Source organism: Delphinus delphis, chromosome X (assembly GCF_949987515.2).
Source record: "Delphinus delphis chromosome X, mDelDel1.2, whole genome shotgun sequence".
Classification (NCBI taxonomy): domain Eukaryota; kingdom Metazoa; phylum Chordata; class Mammalia; order Artiodactyla; family Delphinidae; genus Delphinus; species Delphinus delphis.
In genome coordinates, this window is record NC_082704.1 from 66,987,106 (window position 1) to 67,010,363 (window position 23,258).

Here is a 23,258-nt window from a genome sequence, read left to right on the forward strand (position 1 = left end):
CTATGCTTATTTGATCAGGTAACCATCCCCTGTCTGAGAGAGCAGAGTGTTTGGACCAGAGCCACACTCTCAGTTTGATCTTACCTGCCACTCTGTATGATTAAGGCCTTCCCAAGAGCAGAGCTTCTCGGCTGTCCTGGGGAATCCCTTGCCTACTAGTTTCTTAGCTAAAACCTGCATATAATATGATTTCATTAGCCTGGGAGGGTCAGTTTCGGCTTTCTGTTATGGAGATCTGCTTCCATCCACTGGTGTGAATATTAGAGAGTTCTTTATTACGAGTTCTTGAGTTCTATCCGTTGTATTAAAATTGGAGTCAGAAATCTGTTCTTTTTGCGCTATGGTTAAGGATTACATTACAGCCACTTGTAGGCAGACAGTTTGGTGCCACTGTGTAGATCAGACCATTGGGGCTGAAAAGCCCTACGGAATGGGGAAGAGGGTGGCTAAACTCATATTTGTGAAAATTGAGATTGGTCAGGTACAAATTCACTGCTGACATTGGCAGTAGAGAAAGTGAGTCTGACTAGAAGTCAGCAAGTCAACATTACTTAAGGTTGAGGGGATTGAGGTGCTTTTGATCCCTCTCCCACTCGGCTCAGATTTCTCCCAACCTTCTGGTGGAAACAGGGACTTCCCCAAGGAGCCTGCACTGGCCGTCATCACTGGCAGTTGTATAAACAAAGTAGAAGTATTAAAAAATAAAAACTTTATGCTTCAAAGATGCCTCTTAGCTCAAGAGTTTTGGCAAGCTGGGTCATCAGCAGCAGCCCTAGCCTCTTCATATTTTGATCATGTCCCCTGGCTACCTCTGCATTGTCAGACTGAAAAGGCCTCTTTTTCTTTTATTTTTTTGAGCCTGCCATTGATGGTTTTAATTGCCCTTCTTTGTTCCTCTTGGGCTCTGTTCTGTCCTTCTTGATATGTGCAGATCAGAGCTGCTTACGTAACTTTACCAAAAATGTCCTGTAGTTCTATGTAAAAGGAGAATTATTTTGTTTTTCTTTTAATCCCCTTATTGACAGTGCCCAACATTTTGTTGCCTTTTTTTTTTTTTTTTTTTTTGCCATATCAGGAAAATAGGTTGTTCTCTTCAGTGCTCTGTCCACGGGGTTTCCTAGAGCTTTTTCCTGGGCCTTAATTGAAAGGTCAGCACTCATCATCCTTCAAGTGTAGTTTGTAATCTCTGGCCTTCCCTAAATGGATTACCTTACATGTGCCCCTATTGAAGCTCATCTGCCAGTCATAAAACCTCCTGAGGTCTTCCTTTCTCCCCATCACCTTGGCATTTCACTGCCCAGAAAAGCTGAGTATCATCTGCAGACTTGAGGATTTCCCAGTGCCCACCCCCAAGCCAGTCTACTACTTACCCTTCTTCAATCAGAAAAATGTCTGTTTCTCCCCTAAATTTCCTTTCTCTCTCTAAACCAGTTCCTACTACATGATTTTTAAAAATTGTAATCCCATAGAATTTCATGTTTAAAAACAGCCTTGGTATCAAACTTAATTAAACATTTTAAAAGTGAGTTTAGCCCCAAGGAAAAGCTCCGTGGAGGATCACACATGATTTCCCTTTACAGAAACCATGTTGCCGCCTCCACCCCGGTGTTCAGATAGCCAGCGTTTATTAAAGATTCTTCTAGCTTGCCTACCAGAGTACCAGACACTCGTCAGTTTATAGTTCCCAGGGCCCGTTTTACCTGTGGAGCCGCACCGGCAAACCTCACAGCGATCACCTAGAATAACAGGCTCCAGGTTTTGATTAGAGGGACAATCATTTTTCCCTTTGACTTCTTTCAGAAGTCATGTGGTCAGGGTGTTGCATGAAGGCAGTTCTGATTCCAAGGGTGCCAAGAAGGCTTTCTGACCCAAACATCTCTCCCATCTGTTGGACTAATATCTGAAATTCCTTTAACAGGAAACATACTTTTATTCTACAATTAGAAATAGGCCTTAAAATGGAACCTCTCCTCCTTACCCTAACTCTGCCATGGATGTACGGTTCCACAGAGCTTTTCTTGACAGCAGATTTTGAAAGGGTTAGAGTGTGAGCACCCTGAGCATTCAGAGAAGCAGTAATGGGAAAGGGGCACAAACAAGAAAACAATCTTTGCCACCTAAATAGTTTTGCAGAGGGTCAGCCCTAGTAACTGTATCGCTTAGTCCCAGTCATTATGTTTTTGACTATTTCTAGTTTGTTGCTTAGAACCAGAATGTCTTGTTCATTTACCATTATGACATCTGGCTCATCTGCCTACCTCAAAAGACAGAGTAGACGGAAATAGCTCACTTGTGTAAAAAGGTCATTCAGTTCATCTGCAATCTCTTTTTCATCCTTTTTGTTCTATGAGCCCACTGGTTTCCTGGCTCACTTCTTACCTGTGATAAATAAAGGACCTCTTATTGCTGGTTCACTTACAAGATGCTCTAATTTTCGTTTGCCATTAATTTGCTCCTGAACTACATCTCCCTGTGGGATTCAGGAGCCCTTTTTCTTTCCCTTCCTTCCTTCTTTTCTTCCTTTTTTCCTTATGTCTTTTTCCTCTGCTGTAGCCTTTTTTCACTTTGCCAGCTAGGCAGGAACTTAATGGTTTCATCTTAAGGTTGAATATACTCTCTTTATTTTAAAAAAATGTCTTAGGGTTTCCTTTTTAATAGACTGGAAATGGAATCTTTACCTGAAGGTTTTCAGCACTAAAAGCTCCATTTTATGAAAAAGACAATTTCACAGTGAGAGCTCCCTAGGTCATTCCATGCTAATTTAGAAGGGCAAGGGTCACAATTCCCAAAAGCTTCCCATAATTTATATACAGGCAAAGTTTGATGGGAGAGGAAAGCTGTTTTGCCAAAAGGACCGTTTGCTAATTCCCAGGCTCTGTCATCTGAAAGAGAAAATACTGCTCTGCCTTTGTTTAACCTGTTTGCTCTCTAATTGTATTTGAATGCAATATGAGATAATCTTAATAATGTTTAAGCTACTACCCAGAAGGCTGTGTTGATGACTTTGGGAACATTTATAGTTAAGGAGTCTAGGAGAAAAGGACAAATAACCAGTACTTCTTGCTGTTGGTTCAAGAGGAGTACCTCTCTGAACCCTTAAATCTTGCAGGATGACCAAACTACTTGCCCACTGTGAGCTGTCATGACATATGCATAACTTGAAGAAGAATTTCAGAGTTGTGTCCAAACTTCTTAGTTTGTATCCTACCTATAATTTTACAGCCCTAACAGCCAGAAAGCATTCTTTACTAAATGTCCAGTTATTGGGATATATCTCATAGGAAAGCTATATATATGGTACTTATGGTATGTATGGATACAAAGCATACTAAAGTTGACATAATATTTGGGGGAAAAAACCTCACATTTCGTTAAGAATATTCAGCTATTCAACTTTGTAAAATAATTAAGTGCAGACACTGCATAAATATTTCACCAAAAGGAAAACACATTGTTAAACAGGCTTCTCAATGAATAGGACTTATGAAAGGCCCTATTAAGCAGGGCTTCTCAATCAATAGTAGTCTTTATATCCACATATGCAAAACTTTGCTAGTAAGAGCTATCAGTCCAACCAAAGAAATAATCTTATTCTAGTGAACTAGGGTTCACAGTAGTAGTTATTAAAATAAGAATCTTCCTGTATTTGGCCTGTTTACCTTGAGTCCTATGGCTTATATTCTGTAACTCAAAATTAAAAGAAACCTTTTTTTGCCATCAAAGACCATTGACCTAAAGAAAACTTCAGGGACTCCGGAAGTTAAAAGAACAACAACAACAAAAATAATATTTTTGCCTCCTTTCTTTTATGAGAGAAATATTATACTTTTCTATTTTAAATAATTTTTATAGCCCTTCAACTGTTTTTTTCAAATGATTCTACTGTGCTTGGGATAACCAGGATAGCCTACTCAGAAAGAACTTGTTCTCTAGGACAACAGCAAGCTCATTAAAGGAATAGCTCATTTAAACCCAAGCTTTTATTCCTGTGGGGAATTCCTTCTTCCATCTATACTGAGCTCTGCTGCTATTCAATGAGGAAGAGAAAAAAAACCATATAGTGTCTCTGTGGTTTATATTTATTGTGTGAGAATTTTCCTTAGAGCCTGACATGGCCCCTGAAATACAAGTCAGTAGTGTTTTAAGCACAGGATTCATTCCTTATGGGTCTGGGGCCAAAATTCACCTCTCTGAAGCCACTCTGACCTTCCTACAAAAGAATCAAGTGCCTCAAGTCACCTTATAGGATTTTTAAAACATTAATTAACAAGAATAAAGGGGGAGCAAAATACAACAACATAGGGGATTTGTTTATATTTTAGTATAATGCCACTATTTTATTCATTCATTCGACAAATATTTATTGAGTGTCTGCTTCATGCCCGCCCTGTACGTAGGTACTGGTGGTGGTAAACAAAACAGATGAGGCTCCCACACCCTGGAGCTTAGCTCCTAGGGAGGACTTGCCTGTGCCAGGAATTGTACTAATCATTTATTTGATTTTTTCCATTTGATACTTATAGCAATATACAATCTATAATACCTGCAAAGGTAGGTATTCTTATTCCCATCTTATAAATGAGAAAACTGGAGCTTAGAAAGGTTGATTTGTTTAAGGTCACACAGCTAGCATTAACCATCGGCTACATTGTCCCCAAAGTATCACATGGAAGTATGAAATGTTTTCACAAGGAAAAAATACCACCCCCCAAAACTTCTTGGAAATTTTTATCTCCGGGGATTGCAGAAAAGTCCTAAAAAAAAAAAACCATTTAAGATTATGCAAATGAACCACAAGACCTGTAGTATACACAATCCATTGTGCTTATGTTTGTGAAAGTACAACTTAGATTTTTGCCAATTAAAAAAAAGCTCTTAATCCTAAGGATTTAATTTGTAATTTTATGCATCAAAAACAAGAATAAATATTGTGAGATTTTACTTATTAGGTTTTAAATTTCTGATTAAAGTTTGGAAACATGGAGATTCTGTAAATCTGCTTTTTCCTTTATTTTCAACGGAGAAAATCCTGACTTCCTTCTTTAGAAAGTGAGTAGTGTCACATGTCATTATATAGAGGTCTCCTCACACAATTCTTTTCATGTGTTTTTTGGGGGACTAGTATTGCTGAAGACTTTTAACATTATGCATTTTTGCAACTGTAGGCATAATTTATATCATCTCTTGGTCCTAGCAGGCCATATCTACATATAGGGTAGAGATTCTCCATCCATGCTATAATTTGTTCATCCAATACCAATGGAATAAAATGAGAACCAAGGGACATCACTAAAGGATATTTAAGTGAAATGTTTTCTTTCCCTATTGAATTTTAATGTTATATTTAAAGAAGAGATGTTTTAATGATGATAGGTTTTTCTTTCATTATAATGATGTCATCTTGAATTTATCTTCCACTTGGGACTCCAGATTCCTTATCATTCAGTTTTAGAAGCAGGTAGATAGATCCTCAGTGAAAGAGAACCCAACGATTATAGCCTAATCATTTGAGCTTGGTGATGTGGCAAATCCTATAAGAACACATAATCATACATAAATATTTTAAGCAATACAAATTTTTTCAAAATTCTCTTTCATCTGATGAGAAGGGAAGAACTCTTTAGAAATTTGCATTTGAGAACAAAAAATTATATAGCCTTACTTCCATCTTCATCCCCATTTTCATTACACTCTGAGAGCTGGTGAAAATTCTTTACAAAATTACCTCTCTTTGGGGCTTCCCTGGTGGTGCAGTGGTTGGGAGTCCGCCTGCTGAGGCGGGGGACACGGGTTCGTGCCCCGGTCCAGGAACATCCCACATGCCGCAGAGCGGCTGGGCCCGTGGGCCATGGCCGCTGGGCCTGCGCGTCCGGAGCCTGTGCTCCGCAACGGGAGAGGCCACAACGGTGAGAGGCCCGCGTACCGCAAAAAAAAAAAAAAAAATTACCTCTCTTCAGTCGGGTCACACCTATACCACCTTGATCATTACTAGGTCACTATGGCCCAGTGATAAAGTTCATGGAAGCTGCTACTTCCTTGTATGAGCCTGGAACGTCGAACTCAGCCCTCCATAAGTAAGATATTTGTAGTCAATGCTTTTGTTCTGTTTGATAAACTTCTATTCTGCCTCTGTGTGGTATGGCAGATGCAAATTGCCTGTTGTTTCTGGAAAATGGATGACTCAGACACTAATTAAATTCACTGTTAACATTAGGCACAGGTGGAAATGAGACCAAAGCGGGCCATTCATTTAATGTTCCTAATTTGATGTGTCTTTTAAAATATAATATTAAATTCAAAAGACATTAAGTGCCTAAGAGTATAGGATAATTTGGAGGGGGGGAGGCTACTGTGCTTAATTAACTGTGTTGTCCTGAACCCTCCATCAGTGAGCCTGCCTTGTCCCCCGTACTTGGTTAGGGTGGCAGTGGAGAACTGTTTTTTTTTCCCTCACCTGATCCTTTGAGCTTTATATCCAGGTGGTTAGAAAGACAGTTTTGGGTTTTTTTTAACATCTTTATTGGGGTATAATTGCTTTACAATGGTGTGTTAGTTTCTGCTTTATAACAAAGTGAATCAGCTGTACGTATATCCCCATATCTCTTCCCTCTTGCATCTCCCTCCCTCCCATCCTCCCTATCCTACCCCTCTAGGTGGTCACAAAGCACCGAGCTGATCTCCTTGTGCTATGTGGCTGAGAAGGACAGTTCTTATATCCTTCTTCCTCACTCGACCAGTGGCTTTCATGACAAGTTCCTAAACTCCTGCACCAAGTAGCCCTGACACCATGACAGCCCCTACCCCTAAGCAGTCTTCCTAGGCGATTTATTTTTTTTTCATGTAAGTCCAGGAGGACCATCTCCTGGAATTCGGTGGGTTTGTTCTGTCACTATGATGTGTACCTTCTCTGCTCTCTTCTTAGTGCTGAATGATCCCTGCCCCCTGGAGAAAGTGACCTGATTCTTCTTCCACAGCAGTAATAGGTTCTGAGGCTAGAACATGCTCTGAAACTACCCAGAGGCAGGAATACCTGACTCATAAATGGAAAACTTGAGAATTACACCCTCTAACGTAGGGCTGCCCTGAAAAGAATCCTAAATTTGAATATGTCTGTGCTTGGTGGGACATTCTAACATCAAAATTCATATTACTCCTCTTAGCTTCTCTCCACCATGTACCCCCTCCCCCTTCCTAATTCCCTCCCCTCTCGTATTCTTTCATCACTGCTCTGTCCCCTCGCTCTAGCCTAAAAAACCTGCCCTTTACGCTCCACTCTCACAGGTTACAGCTCTGAATGACTGCCTGACACTGTCATTCACCCGGCAGCAGCCAGCACTGATGAGCTGCCTGCTTTGTTGTATCCTGTTGACATAGGCTGTACAGAGATTTAGTTAAATCTGATGTCCCCCACCTGACAAAAAGGCCCAATGCTAAGTTTGGCCGGGCTTTGCTCTCCATGTGCTGTTACCCACTGAACCATCAGGAAAGAGCCATACCCATTGGTACTTAAAGCAGGACCAAAGAAAAGACACCTCAAAGAAAGCCATATCAAATAATCAGCTAACAAGTTAAAAAGCGAAAGGGTATGTGCATTTGCCTAGAGACCGTGCAAGTGCTGCTGAGGAGTGAGCTGGATGCAAAGGGGTTTGTATATGCTCGCCCTGGGCAGGAGAATCCTGCAGAGGAAGGTGAGGGATGCTGGGGTTGGGGCAGGGTGGTAGGGGGACCACCTTAAATATATTAGGGATGAAAGTAGAAAAACATCTATCCTATTTAATTATAGGCAAGCCTCACTGACTCAGCCTAATAAGAGGAAAGCCAGTCTGAATTATGGAATATTTTTAAATACATTTTTATTATTTTCAAGCACTGGACACGCTAGTAATTCAAACTAGACTAACAGCATCGTACAGTACCTCAGGGAAAGGGCTTTAAGAATCATTTGTAATTAGCATATCAATTATTTGTGTACAAGTGGATGTGCAAAAAGTGCATAAAAAGTTTATTCTCTTAAGTAGGACAAACATTCCCCAGCACAGTCCTGTTTACACTATTAATTTGCTTAGCCAGCCCTTTTTGTGCCAAGATAGATGTATGTAAGACATGCTTATTTCCTCAGGGAAGAATGAATCGCTTCCCTATGTTTAGTCCAGTAACTAAGAAGCGGAGCGCCACTTGATTGGTTTGGGATTTCCAGGATATGGAGTTTTGAATTTGCATACAGACTAGAGAGATTTCATATGGAGAAGATCTGGCAGCCGTTGCCAGAGACCCAATTTCCCCATCTGGATTTCATTGGAGTGATCTGGATTTCATCAAGCAACAGGACACTGATCCTAAATGATCCACCAGACACTCTAACATAGGCATGTTTAAAATACATCCTGCCCCAGAAAAATAACTGCTAAAATATGATGAGTTGGAGTTAGTCTATGTGCAGTACTTAAAAGTAATAAAAATGCATTTATTTTTAAGTCCCACAAAAACCATGCAATATCAAGTTAATGATGAAAATCAATCCCCAAACTCTTTTCTTGCACACCTCATTGTGTGACGGCATGGCAGAGATTTCCAATCATCTGGGAAAGGATATTATATTTTGATGAGCTGCACCAGGTGCTAACTATATGGCAGGATTTCGACTTTGAATCTTAGGGAGGCCTCCTGGGTAAAGAAGGGTGAGGGAAGGGCTAGGGTCATGTTTATTGTTAGCAAATCATTATTGTCTACCTAAGTTCAAAAATCAGAGCAAGTGAATTGAAAAAGAAGTATCAGGTATATAGGGAGTGTAGAAAATATGATTAGGAAATGAGAAACAGAGATATAGGCCTATATTTCTACCCGTATGTATTAAAACTGTGCTCTAGGTAAACTGTGAATTCTTCAAGGCTTAGAGAGTAAAAACTAAGTGCGGAGAGCGTAAGCACAAGCAGTAAATATACACACAAATGTTGTAACTACAGTTTGGAATGACTCCAACTCTCTCCTTTCCCCCAAGGGCATCACTATCCAGGGTCTGCAAAGGCCAAATAGCTGTTTGGCTTCCAATCTGATTTTTTGCTAAGAAATCAGAGAAGTCGGTTTCAATTTTAATAATATATTCTCCCAACCTCTATCTAACAGAAAGGCACTTGTGTTTCTGCCCCTTCTTAAAGTGAATTTTGTGTTTGGTGAAAGGTAATAGATTGGCAGCACTGGAAAAGGAATTACTGTATTCCCAGAACAGGTATAACCAGGCAGTGACACTCTGAAATTTCTCTCTGCCTTTGGGGAACATTAGAGTACCATTCAGGAAGTCACTGCTATGGTGTGCTGTGCTGAACTCAACAATATCCTAGTGGGCTGAAGGAATTAACATAGCACTCGAAGGGCCTGACTTAAGGCCATTCATTTATTCATTCAACATTAGGGAGTGCTTACCATGTGCTTGGTGCTGGGAGAAGACTTTTGCAAATGTTATATCATTTAATCCTCATAATAACCCTGTGAGGGAGAGAATATTCTTGTTTTACAGAGACGGTTCAGAGAAGTGATTTGTCCAAGTTGCTATTGCAAGCACTGGATCCAACTTTGTCTGACCCCCAAGTCCAGTGTTCTCCCTGAACTCCATGCTGTGGAGGCTGCAAAGAGGGTGGATGAGACATGCCCAAATAATGTGATGCATAGCAAAATGTAATCTGGGCTTGTGTGAGGGGTGCTGGTGGTTATAGAGCAGTAAAATGACCTACCCCAGGTCAAATAAAGAGTCATTAGTATAGCTAGACTTAGGATTCATATTCTTTAAGCCCTCTTCCATTTTGGGGTTTTTTGGTTTGGTTTTGGTTTGGTTGGTTTGTTTCGGTTTAGCTCTCCAAACCAGCCTGCCTCTCCACCTACCCCACCCCCTGCGCAGATAATATATATTCTGCTTCCTAGGGCCTTGGGCCTTTCAGAATGCGGAGAGCCAAAGAGCACTGGGGTTTAGTGAAAAGAGCACTAGATTTGAATTAGAATTAGTGTTCTAATTCTAGCTCCGACATTCACTCTAGGCCTACCGCCCTTTAATTCTAGATGACTCACTTTCCCCTGTGTGAATGAGAATGGTGTACTTCAAAGAGGTAAAGAGATAAGTAATAATAAACTAAAAATAGTGCACAGCCCTTTTTGTTGCCAAGGTGACATAATTGATGAGTGGAATTACTTACTACAAAGCATGTTAGAAAGGGATGCCAATTAGAATCTGTGTTTCTGTATAATGGACTCAGCAATGAGAGAAAAGATGCCCCTGTAAAATATTAAGAAACTACATCTTAAAAAATAAAACAGCAAAAGCAATCTGAGGATTGTTTGGGAAGGTTGGGGGTTTAGAGGTTTGAGGTTGGTTTGTTTGTTTTTCTTTTATAGCTTTGGGTGTTTTGTTTTGTTTTATCCTAAAGATGTTAATGGAATCAGTACACCTTGTCTGATGCTAAAAGCAGAAAGAGAGACTTATAGGAAATTAGATGTCTTCTGGATATGTCCAAGAGGCACCCATGGCCCCAAACAAAATGACACATCATCCTCACCTCAGGGAGCCCCCCCACCCCAGTTCCCTGCATCCCTGAACCATTTGTAATAGATATTCAGGAATCCCCGAGGCATTTACCATATGCTGCATCCCCCGCAGGTTGAGTTTTTGCAGAATGAGTCAGCAGTACCTGAGTTGAGATATGACTGAGGGAATTTAGAGAAGACAATACCTGTGAAAAGTTGACAAGCTCCCATTTGAGACTGATTAGCCATCTTTGAGTCCTTAACGCAATCCCCCCTCTGAATCCCATACAGTGCAATAGGTTTAAAATGTTTATCATAGAAAGGGTTTTGCTGTTGGCAATAAATTTTCTCACGTTGACTTTGGAAGCTCACAGTGTTAGTAGCAAATATTTCTCTCTTCTCTCCATTTCCTGCCCTTCTTGGTTTTTCAACTTTGAATTCCTCATTTCTTTAATCTCTGTTGAGGAAGTCTCTAGAGGGTGCTGAGGGTGCTTGTTGGAAAATACAAAGATGATAAGGCTGGTCAAGGCTGATTTGCAAGCGAGCAGTTAGGAGACAAACCTGCTAGGAGTATGCACCAATCAGTGGTCTAGCTATAGAGGGGCAAGTCTGGGTTACCAAATCTATCACCAACATTGATTAAGAATAATTGTCACACCATCTTTCTGGCATTCCATTTCCCTGAGAGGAATCTTTTAGAACTTTATGTATTTAAAAACAAACAAAACAAAACCAGGTTCCACCACTGGTATTAGAGGTAAAGTGGCACCAGTGAATGATCCCAAGGGTACACCATAGAAGCTGTGGTCTACCCTGATGGAATAAAAGAAAAGGGGATAATGCTACAATTTGGTTCTTGGGCTTTTCCTTTTATCTAAAAGCATCATTAACGTCATCACCCCTGGCTTTTATCAACCTCCGGCACCAATCACCTTCCCCAAATCAATGCCTGTAGAAACAGCTGCCACAGCCTCTCATCCTCATTTGCATAGCCTTGTCTGAAGAGCAGACTGCTCAATACTGAGGGATCCGGTTTCTCATCAAGAAAATTGCTATTTCAAATGAATATCTTATGTGTTTATAGGGAAGTTACTAATGTAGTATAATGAGATGCCTGTCCTCCCCCTCCTTTCTGGGTAAGCGATTTTATACTTTCCCAAAACCTAAAATTAATGATTGCAGTGTAGCAGATAGTACTGTTACAGTGGTTAGGGAAGCTTTCCCGAAAGCAATCTGGAATGATATTTCATTCATTTATTCATTTAATAACTATTTATTGAATGCCTCCTATGTATAAAGTATTAAGCCTACCCTCAAGGGAGCTGGTGGAAATTTTTAAATTATAGATACACAGAGAGATATATATTCACATTCATACACAGTCTAATAAAATGAAACATGGAAAGTTATAAGAACCATAAGAGATAAAATGCAGTGGGCACTCAAACGGAGAAGATACTTCAGAAAAGGGCTTAATTGAGGAGGTAACATTTGATCTGGCTTCTAAAGGGTAGCTAATTATTATATCTTTACAAAGTGTGTAAATGTGTATGTGTTTATGAAATCTGGGTCAAGTTTAAATGTGTGAGATTGCAGGGGAAGATGCTCTATGCAGAGGGTACAGCAAGATCAAAGTCAGAAAGGCTGAGCTCTGTACAGAGAATAGCAATGGTTTAGTTTGTCTGGACTGTCAAGTGCATGAGAAGAACAATTTGCAAAGATTGGAAAAGTGGGTGGGAATCACCTCACGCGGGACCTGGAATTCTTGGCAATGAAAATTTGTACCATGTTCTGCAAGCATTTGGGGAACTGCCGAAGGTTTTAGAATGAGGGTATAGTATAATTAGAGCTAAGGTTAACACTCGAAAAATAATAATGCAGTGCCTGCTACTGCTGTTATACAAAATAATGTGTGAAGTGGCTGGAACAAGCACCTGATGCACGGTAAATCATGGAAGCAGGTATATTGTGGTGATTTAGAACATGGACTGGTGCCAGGAGGCCTGGGTTCAAAAGCCAGCTTGCCACTTAATAGCTGTGTGATCTTGTACAGATTTCTTAACCTCTCTATGCTGCTGTTTCCCCATTATAGAATAGGATTAATGATAACACCTATTTTATAAATTGTTATGAGTCACATGAGCTAATACATATAAAGTGCATAGAACAGTGCTCAGTTTTTAATAAAGTACTCGATACATGTTAGCTGATATTATTATCATTTTTTATTCATGAAGGAGATGGAATTTGAGTGAGCCTTTAAAAAATAGATATGATGTAGACATGTAGAAAGGTGACTTTCAGGCACAAGGAAGTGCATGACAAAAAGGAAGTGCAAGGTGAGTGGGTTGAACCATGGACAGTTCAGTTTGCCTACAGAATAACGTAGGTTAAGGAGTTATTAGAAAATAAGATTCAAAAGGTAGGCTGGAATCATATAATGAAGGACTTTGAATCATAAACTAAGAATTTTAAGCATCATCTAAAGACAATGGAGAGATATTGAACGTTTTTGAGTAAGGAAGTGACTTGATCAAAACCTTCCCTAAGGAAAATTAATCTGATGGCGGTGTGTGTGGGGGGGGTGTTGGATTAGAGAGGTAAGAGACTTGAGGCAGAGAAATTAATTAGGAAGCTATTGGTGTAATCCACAAGGAGGTCATAAGTGCTAGATTAGAGTACTGCCATGAGAGCATGAGAGTGGAAAGGACAGAATAGGAGAGGGATTGGTGCAAGTCTGGTAACTGAAGAGGAGCAGGGAAAGGGAGGAATCACAAAGGGCCTCAGAGTTTTGAACACAGATTACTGAAAGGATGGGGTATTGTTAGAGACAAAGAATTGAAGAAGAGGTAAGATGATAGGTTCAGCACGGTCAAAATGGAGCTTTAAATCACAGATGACTGTAGAAATTGACAAGCTGATCCTAAAATTTATACAGAAATTCAATCCAGAATAACCAAAAAAAATCTTGAAAAGGAAGAACAAGGTTGGAGCACTTCCCAGCTTTAAAACTTACTACAAAGCTACTGTAATCAAGACAGTGTGGTGCTGGCAATGAGGCTAGACATATAGAGCAATGGAATAAAGTTCAGAGTCCAGAAATGTGTACAGTCAATTCATTTTACTCAAAGAGTGCCAAGACAATTCAATGGGGAAAGAATAGTCTTTTCAACAAATGGTGCTGGGACGACTGGATCTCATGCAAAAAAAAGTGGTTTTGGACCCATACCTCATACCATATACAAAAGTTAAGTCCATATAGCCTAAACGGTCTAAATGTAAGAGCTTAAACTATAAAACACTTAAAAGAAAACATAGATGTAAATGTTCATGACCTTGAATTAGATATTGCTCTCTTAGACATGACACCAAAAGCACAAGCAGCAGAATGAATATAGATAAATTGGACTGCATCAAAATTTAAAACTTTTGTGCTTCAAATGACACTATCAAGAAAGTGAAAGACAACCCATAGAATGGGAGAAAATTTTTGCAAGTCATGTATCTGATAAGGGACTTGTATTTATAATATATCAACACTTACAAGTCAATATTAAAAAGAAAAATGGCTCATTTTAAAAATGGGCATAGACCTTGCTCTAAAGAAGATATACAAATGGCCAAAAAGCACATGAAAAGATACTCAACATCATTAATCATCAGTGAAATGCAAATCAAAACCACAATGAGATACCACTTTATACCCACTAGGATGGATATCATAATTTTAAAAAAAACAGAAAATAGTAAGGGTTGGTGAAGATGTGGAAGAATTGGAACTCTCATCTGTTACACATTGCTGGGGGGAATGTAAAATGGTGCAGCCCCTGTGGAAAACGGTCAGGCAGTTCCCTCAAAAGGTTAAACACAGGGCTTCCCTGGTGGCACAGTGGTTGAGAGTCCGCCTGCCAATGCAGGGGACACGGGTTCGTGCCCCGGTCCGGGAAGATCCCACATGCCATGAGCGGCTAGGCCCGTGAGCCATGGCCGCTGAGCCTGCGCGTCCGGAGCCTGTGCTCCGCAACGGGAGAGGCCACAACAGTGAGAGGCCTGCGTACCGCAAAAAAAAAAAAAAAAAAAAAAGGTTAAACAGAGAGTTACCATATGACCCAGCAATTCTACTCCTAGGTATATTAGAAAAATGAAAACATGTCCACAGCAGCATTTCTCATATTAGCCAAAAATTATAGAAATAACCCAAATGTCTATCAACAGATGAATGGAGAATAAAGAAAATGTGGTATATACAAACAATGGAGTATTATTTGGCCATAAAAAGGAATGAGGTAGTAATACATGGATGAACCTTGAAAACATTATGCTAAATGAAATGAAAGAAGCCAGTCACAAAAGACCACATATTATATAATTCCATTTATATGAAAGGTCAAAATTAGACAAATCCATAGAGACAGAAAGTAGGTTAGTGGTTGCCAGGGGCTGGAGGTCGAAGAGTGGTGGGAATAGGTAGTAACTGCTATTGGGTACAGTGTTTCTTTGGGGGATGATGAAAATGTTCTAGGGAATTCCCTGGTTGTCCAGTGGTTAGGACTCTGTGCTCTCACTGCCGAGGACCCAGGTTCAATCCCTGGTTGGGGAACTAAGATCCCACAAACCACGTGATGCAGTAAAAAAAAAATGTTCTAAAATTCATTGTGGTGACGGTTGCACAACTCTGTGAGTATACTAAAAGCTGTTGAGTTGTACACTTTAAATGGGGGGATTGTATGGTATGTGAATATTGATAAAGTTGTTTTTTAAAAAAATATTTTAAAAAAAGATTTTTTAATGGAGCCGTAGCCATTGATGATGACCAGATGCAGATTTTTGAGTAGTATCCACCATCAATTGCTTCTGAGAAATTGATAAAGATAACAGAAAAAGCTTTTGGATATCATGACACAGAGCTCTCTCTCCCTTCAAGAAAGCAGTTTCAGGAGAGCAGTGAGATCAAAAACTGGATTACAAGAAGTATGTAGAGGTGGCCAATAAGTAGACAAATTTGGCAGTGTTGAAAAGGGGATGAAGAGATGGACAACTTGTAACCTAAAGGAACTGAATCAGTAGGAAGACAGAGACTAAAGATGTAAGAAAGAGCTCATTGCTGATACATGGCCCTTAGAGCAACAGGAAAGAGAATGTAGTGCCCAGCTGGTGAAATTAGCCTCAAGGAAGAGAAGGAATATGAGGGAAGACATTTTCAGGTAAAGAAAAGAGGTAAAAGAAGGCATTTATTAGACATAGCTTCAACCAGCTCACTCAAGCATGAGGCAGAAAAAGTTTGATCTTGAAAGATACACCTCAAACTGTTTCTCATCGTTGACTGAGCTGATTGAAACTATGTGTAATGAATCAGGAGTTACCTCTAGAGAGGGAGTAGAGATGGAGAAAAGGAGTTTTCTTTCCCTTTTATTTGATAGACTTTTATGTTTGATTTTTTAGCATGAAGAATGTATTCATTATATTTGTATTTTTAAAAAATCAGACTAGATGCTGCAAGAAATGTAGTTGTTTACCAGTTGGAGGTGAAGCAAAGGAACTGCCAAATTACACTGTGTACAAAATACCCTACCTTTTTCAAAGCTTCTAATTACCCTTTTCTCTACCCATCTGAAGCCCTCTTCATCAGAACTCCCTGAGGACTCATTTTCCCTTCCTGGTTATCATTAAAACAACTCTCCCAGAAACACCTGCCTTCCTTTATCCTTTCCTCCCTCCCAGTACCACATATTCATGACTGTCATATGTATATGCTTTTCTTGTGTGTCAGTGTGTATTGCCCTATCAATACTACCATAGGAATATCTCCCAAATCCATCTCTTCCTCCCAACCCTTGCTGCCACTGGCCTGGATGGTTGCAAAAACCCTCTTGATGGGCTTCCCTGGTGATGCAGTGGTTGAGAGTCTGCCTGCCAATGCAGGGGACACGGGTTTGTGCCCCTGTCCGGGAAGATCCCACATGCCATGAGCGGCTAGGCCCGTGAGCCATGGCCGCTGAGCCTGCGCGTCTGGAGCCTGTGCTCCGCAAAGGGAGAGGCCACAACAGTGAGAGGCCCGTGTACCGCAAAAAAAAAAAGAAAAAAAAAACCTCTTGATAACCTTCACTGTATCCTACGCTGTAATCAGAGGATCTTTTCAAAATGTAAATTTAATCATGCCTTGTGCATGTGGTGCACACGCACGTGCACACACGCACGTGCACACACATTTGAGACATTTCATACCCTTTAATGAATTCTTTTCTATTGAAGTATAGTTGATTTACAATGTTGTGTTAGTTTCTGATGTACAGCAAAGTGATTTATATATTCTTTTTCATATTCTTTTCCATTGTGGTTTATTACAGTATATTGAATATAGTTCCCTGTGCTATACAGTAGGACCTTGCTATTTATCTGTTTTATATATAGTAGTTTGTATCTGCTAATCCCAAACTCCTAATTTATCCTTCCCCAACTCCCTTTCCCTTTTGGTAATTGTAAGTTTTCTATGTCTGTGAGTCTATTACTGTTTCGTAAATAAATTCATTTGTGTCATATTTTAGACTCCACATATAACTGATATTATATGATATTTGCCTTTCTCTGTCTGACTTACTTCACTTAGTATGATAATCTCTAGGTCCATCCATGTTCCTGCAAATGGCATGATTTCATTCTTTCTTATGGCTGAGTAGTATTCCAGTTATATATATATATACATATATATATATACACATACACACACACACACATACATATATACATACATACATACCATGTCTTCTTTACCATTCATCTGTCAGTGGACATTAAGGTTGTTTCCGTGTCTTGGCTGTGAACACTGGGAATGCATGTATCTTTTCAAATTAGAGTTTTCTCTGTATATATGCCCAGGAGTGGGATTGCTAGGTCGTATGGTAGCCCTATTTTTAGTTTTTTAAGGAACGTCCATAGTGTTCTCCACAGTGGCTGTACCAGTTTACATTCCCACCAACAGTGTAGGAGGGTTCCCTTTCTTCCACACCCTCTCCAGCATTTGTTATATGTAGACTTTTTAATGATGGCCATTCTGACCAGTGTGAGGCAGTTTTGATTTGCATTTCTCTAGTAATTAGTGATGTTGAGCATGTTTTCATGTGCCTCTTGGCCATCTGTATGTCTTCTTTGGAGAAATGTCTGTTTAGGTCTTCTGCCCATTTTTTGATTGAGTTGTTTGGCTTTTTTGATATTAAACTATATGAGCTGTTTGTATATTTTGGAAATTAAGCCCTTGTCAGTCCATCATTTGCAAATATTTTCTCCCATTCCATAGGTTGTCTTTTCGTTTTGTTTATGGTTTCCTTTGCTGTGTAAAAGCTTATTAAGTTTGATTCCGTCCCATTTGTTTATTTTTGCTTTTATTTCTATTGCCTTGGGAGACTGACCTAAGGAAAACATTGGTATGATTTAGAGACATTTCATAGCCTTTAAGTAAAAGTCCAAACTGCCTGGCCTATCTGGCCCTTTGTGCTCTAACCCACGTTTACTTCACCAGCCTCACTCCCACCACTCCCTGCTCCAAGCTTTCATGCTCTGGTGTGTGCAGTTCCTTCTGTAAACCTAGTCCCTTACCCATAACCCCCACAACCCTCCCTGCTTCCATTTTCCATACCTTCACCCCCATGTGCCTGTAAGCTTCTCCTAATTTTTTATTTTTATTTTTTTTGTGGTACGCGGGTCTCTCACTTTTGTGGCCTCTCCCGTTGCGGAGCAGAGGCTCTGAACACGCAGGCTCAGCGGCCATGGCTCACGGGCCTAGCGGCTCCGTGGCATGTGGGATCTTCCCGGACCGGGGCACGAACCCGTGTCCCCTGCATCGGCAGGTGGACTCTCAACCACTGCGCCACCAGGGAAGCCCTTTTTTTTTTTTTTTACTTTTTATTTCAAGATAATCATGCATTCACAGAAAGTTGTAATGAAATGTACGGGGAAGTCTCTTCTTCCTACAGCCTCCTCCAATGTTGCCATCTTGTACAATTATAGTATAACATCAAAATCAAGAAGTTGACATTGGTACAATCTATAGAGCTTATTCAGTCTTCACCAGTTAATACATGCAGTCTGTGTGTGTGTGTGTGTGTGTGTGTGTGTGTGCATAGCTTTGCATAACCACAACCACCAGCACAGTCAAGGTACAGAACTGTACCATCACCACAAGGCTCTCTCATGCTACCCTTTTATAGCCACATTCATCCCTAACCCCTGGCAACTGCTAATCTCTTCTCCATCTCTCTAATTGTTTCACCAATGGTATATAAGTGGAATCATGCAGTACAGATTTTGAGATTGGCCTTATTCACCCAGCATCATTCTCTTGAGATCTATCCAAGTTTTTTGCATGTATCAAGAGTTATTTCTTTTTATTGATTAGCAGTATTCCAATGGTATGGGTGTACTGCAATTTGTTTAACCATTCACTTGTTGAAGTACATCTGAGTTGTTTCCAGTTTGGGTTGTTAAAATAAAGCTACTATGAACATTCATGTACAAGTTCCTATATGAAAATAAGTCTTAACTTCTCTGGAATAAATGTCCAAGAGTGCAATTTTTAGATTGTATGCCAAGTCCATTTTTAGTTTTGACAGGAACTGCCAAATTATTTTCCAGAGTGTCTATACCATTCTATATTCCCACCCAAAAGGTCTGTGTGATCGAGTTTCTCCACATCCTCACCAGCAATTGATATTTTCACTGTTTTTCATTTTAGCCACTTTGATAGGTGGCTCACTGTACTTCTCATCTTTTAAAACCTGACAAGAGTTACTCTACTTCCTCCTCTGTGCCATCACTGATATTTCATTTATCATTGTGTTTTAATTATTTATCGATATAGTCCGAGTCTTCCCCTCTGTTCTGAGCTACGTGAAGATAAGAGCTGTGCCATATTCGTCATTTTTTTTCCCTGCAGCATCTGATACAGTTACATACTGGACACACAGAGGGCACTCAGTAAATGTGTGCAAAGTAAGGGAAAGAATGAAAATGGAAAAAACGTTAGTCTTGCTTGCCTCCCCCTCCTCCTCGTTAAGCTGTAAACCTTTTTAAAACAGAAATCACACCTTCCTCTGTGTCTCCCAGCAGCAGTTAATAGGGTGCTCTGTACATGTAGCTGCTCAATAAATGTTGGCTAACTATTCAGGTGGCTTATCTTCCCTCTGCACCCAGGAGATAAGCACATGAAAGAGAGAATAGGCCTGAGTATTCCTGTATTAAAGATCATATGTCATAAGTTTTATAATATCTTATAATCTCCACAATCACTGAATATTTGTCTGTGTAGATGAGAAATCAAAACAAAACGGTCTTTTGAGTCAAAGAATGCCTCTGCAACTGAGCACTTTTCAATAGTTTCAATACCCTGGTTACATATGAATTTTGGAGGACAGCATTTCATATCCCTGCATTCCTTTTGCAGTTTCCAGAAGGATCTGGAATTTTTCTATTTTTGCTGAACTGGTATAATTTGACATGTTGATTATGAAGGGGTCATTAACCCCAAACATTTTTTATCACTTTTTGACTCTGCATTTTCTCAACTCTGAAGTATGTTAATTTGCACTTGTTTATATGTCTCTGTAAGAGTTACTCAAGCCCTAGAGGACTGGTATATGTTTTGTCTGGGAGCTAGATTGTAAGCCCCTTGAGAGCAGGGACCTTATAACTCCTAGGAATGCATCCTGGACATTGTCAACATTCAATTAATGATAATACTAGAAACTTGCCTAAGGTCATCTGTCACAATAACAACTTCCTTTTCATCTCTAAGGCTTCTAACTGTCAGGAAAAGCTCTTAGGTTGATTTGATAACATTGAATGATTCTACCCAAAATTATGCTCATTATTACCCACTACAATTTGTTCTTTAGAGTGCTTTCAGATTTATAATTTTGGATCAGTTATTATGGTTCCCTTCCCTATAATACCCTGGTTACATCCAAGTTTGGGAAGGCTGCATTTCATAACCCAGAAGTCTTTTAGCCTAATACAAAGTAAGCTGATAACATCTATGCTTTCAAAGCGTTTAATTCTCTTCACCAACCCTCATTGATAACTAGGTGGTGAACTCCAAGTATGTTGACAATCTTAACTTATCAGATATAATCCTTAATTCAGTGTATTGTCCTATTTTCACAGATTATAAAATGGAGTAAATGTATACTAAACCAGTCCTATGGCTGTTGAAGTTAAATTGATATGAATATTTAAAGGAAGTCTGAGTTCTAAAACAGAAAAGCAAATTTGGTCCTTGGTGAGGATGGAGGTAGGGGGAAATTTTTTTGTAAGTCAGGTTTTCTGAGCTACAATTTACATGCAGTCTGATTTACCCCTTTTTAGATAGAAAGTTTGATGAGTCTGACAAGTTGGATTTTTTTCCCTTCACTATTTGCTGATTCAACTATACCTCCCACTACCCTCCACAACCACCCTTAGACCAAACTGCCCTATCTTTTCCTGACATTTTGTCTCCTTTTTCTTTTCCAGTGTACTAAAGGAGGTGTACATAGCCTTTAATCCCAAAGCAGTGGTCTTACAGCTGGGAGCTGATACAATAGCTGGGGATCCCATGTGCTCCTTTAACATGACTCCAGTGGGAATTGGCAAGTGTCTTAAGTACATCCTTCAGTGGCAATTGGCAACGCTCATTTTGGGAGGAGGTGAGTACAAAGGAAGGTCACCACGAGAATTTGTTGACCTTCCCCCATGTTTTGTCCATTGACACTGAGGAAAACTTGGCTTTCTAAGATTGGATAATACCAACCTGCCCATGGTCCAGAAGGCTGAGTCAATGAACCTGCCACCTTCACAGTTCAGCATAAGGAAGTACTCTGACACACTTCTCCTCCTCAGCCTGGCATGTGCATTGACTCCTTGGCACTCTGAAGTCTAAGTTTCCATTCCTGAAGCAAAGGTGCTTTGGTTAAAGGTGACATCAGATCTTATTAAGAATAGAGAATGTTAACCCCAGTGGACTTTGATCCATCTTCTCTCAGTATAGCCTTTGAGTCCCAGTTCTAATCATTATCTTTTGGAAACATACCACTAAAATTCTAACCCTACTCACATATAAGTAGTAAACGCATGAATTAATTGAATATCTAAGCTGAATTCAAGAACAACTTCTCCCCCACTAAAAACGCATGGATTTGTTACAATAAAGCAAAATTGAGAGATCTAAAGTGTCTCTTAGGCATTTTTGCCTTCAGAGTGTACCTTGTGCACAAAACACTTTGCCTTCAGTGTTTTGTATTACTTAACCATCAGAAAGCTGGGTCTATTCAATAGAAGCATTTACACATTTGTGAAAGGAACCTTTCACAAACCTCAACTACCTTTGAAGCTGCCTTGCTTAGAATCTTCTGTCTATCTGGCACAATCTTTATTCCATTAGATGAATGGACTGGTGTGTTAAAATAACATGATCAAGCAGATTGAGCTTAAAATTTATGTATTATGGAAGCGCTAATAGTTTGTTGTTTGTCAAACTGTTGTAAAAACCAAATTAGAGGAGATTGTGGGAAGGCCTTATGAAAATGAGTGAGCATTCAACACAAATACACAAGCCTGGTCCTTGGGCAGCCTCAAACCCTAGAGGGATCGAAATTAAAGGTGCTTACAAGAGACAACCTCTTATGAAAAGCTGGAGAGAAATGTATTAACTTCAACTCAAGGAAAAGATAAAATTGATAGGTGCCGCGGACATATTACTTTCCTTGACGGCACTAAAGACAGTGATTATGACACAGGTAGGGCCAGGGGGAAGAAGAAAAGCCCTTTCCTCAATATACATCTGTGTGAATCCGACTTTTGTTTAAGGCTACAGACTTTACTTAGCACTTTCAAAGCCTCTTTGCTTTCTCAGCCCCAAGTCTTGGCTTTTGAATATATAACTCTTCTTATGTAATATGTGTATTCCTGAAAATACCTGTGCATAAATGGAATTTTTGCAAATCAAATCATACTGTATGTATGCCAGAGAGAGCTTGCTACTTAAAACCTATGGGGGTTCTTTTTGAAATCAAATAATCATACCCAATAATTTGATCAGATAAATTCAGATTTTCCATGTCAGGAGTGTTTAAAGTAATACCTGTACTATTTCACTTCAATTCTCAACCCCCAGTAACACATAGACAATTGGCAGAGATGGCCACGTGCCCAAACTTCAGTGGATCCCATTGAGGCCAAAAAGACACATTGTAGAAGCCCCAGCATCCCTGACCTTTCAAGGAATAGAAAGGCTTAAGAAAAGGGCACCATATGTCTCAATCTATACATGTTATTCCAGTGTAATTATTAATAGTGTCCCTTTTTTACTCTTAAAAGTGTACCATTGTGGATGATAAATGATATGGTCACCCTACCTAAAATAGACCAGATTCTATTTCCCTCAGGCTGCACTGAGGTTAGGAAATCTTTCCATTTTATCCTTACACTCTTGGAATTTAGTTAAAAGCCAAATGTTCTAGTGCTTGCATGGCAGAACACATCTATTCAGCACAAAAATATGCTGATTATTAGCCAGTATAATATGGCTGCTGGGTGACTGTGACAGGACCTGACGAGGTGAGTCAGAGCGTCAATCAGCAGTCCTTTTCTCATCTCATTCTCTTTGATCTCTGCCACTAGGCCTGTATTTTGTGGAGAAAAGGAATGCTGAAATGAAAAGAAAGAAGTCTGTTTCTGTCAGCATTTTCCTTTTCTCTTTCCTGGAGGTTTTCAGGGCT

General features: G+C 39.8%; 1 protein-coding gene across 1 annotated transcript in view; it reads left to right on the forward strand.

The window, feature by feature from the left end:
• The window catches only part of HDAC8 (histone deacetylase 8), a 241,375-nt gene that overhangs the window by 84,300 nt on the left and 133,817 nt on the right, over positions 1-23,258 (forward strand). The window contains exon 8 of the mRNA XM_060001779.1: positions 21,016-21,188. Within this exon, the coding sequence (XP_059857762.1) occupies positions 21,016-21,188 (173 nt within the window). The remainder of the gene's footprint in view (positions 1-21,015; positions 21,189-23,258) is intronic.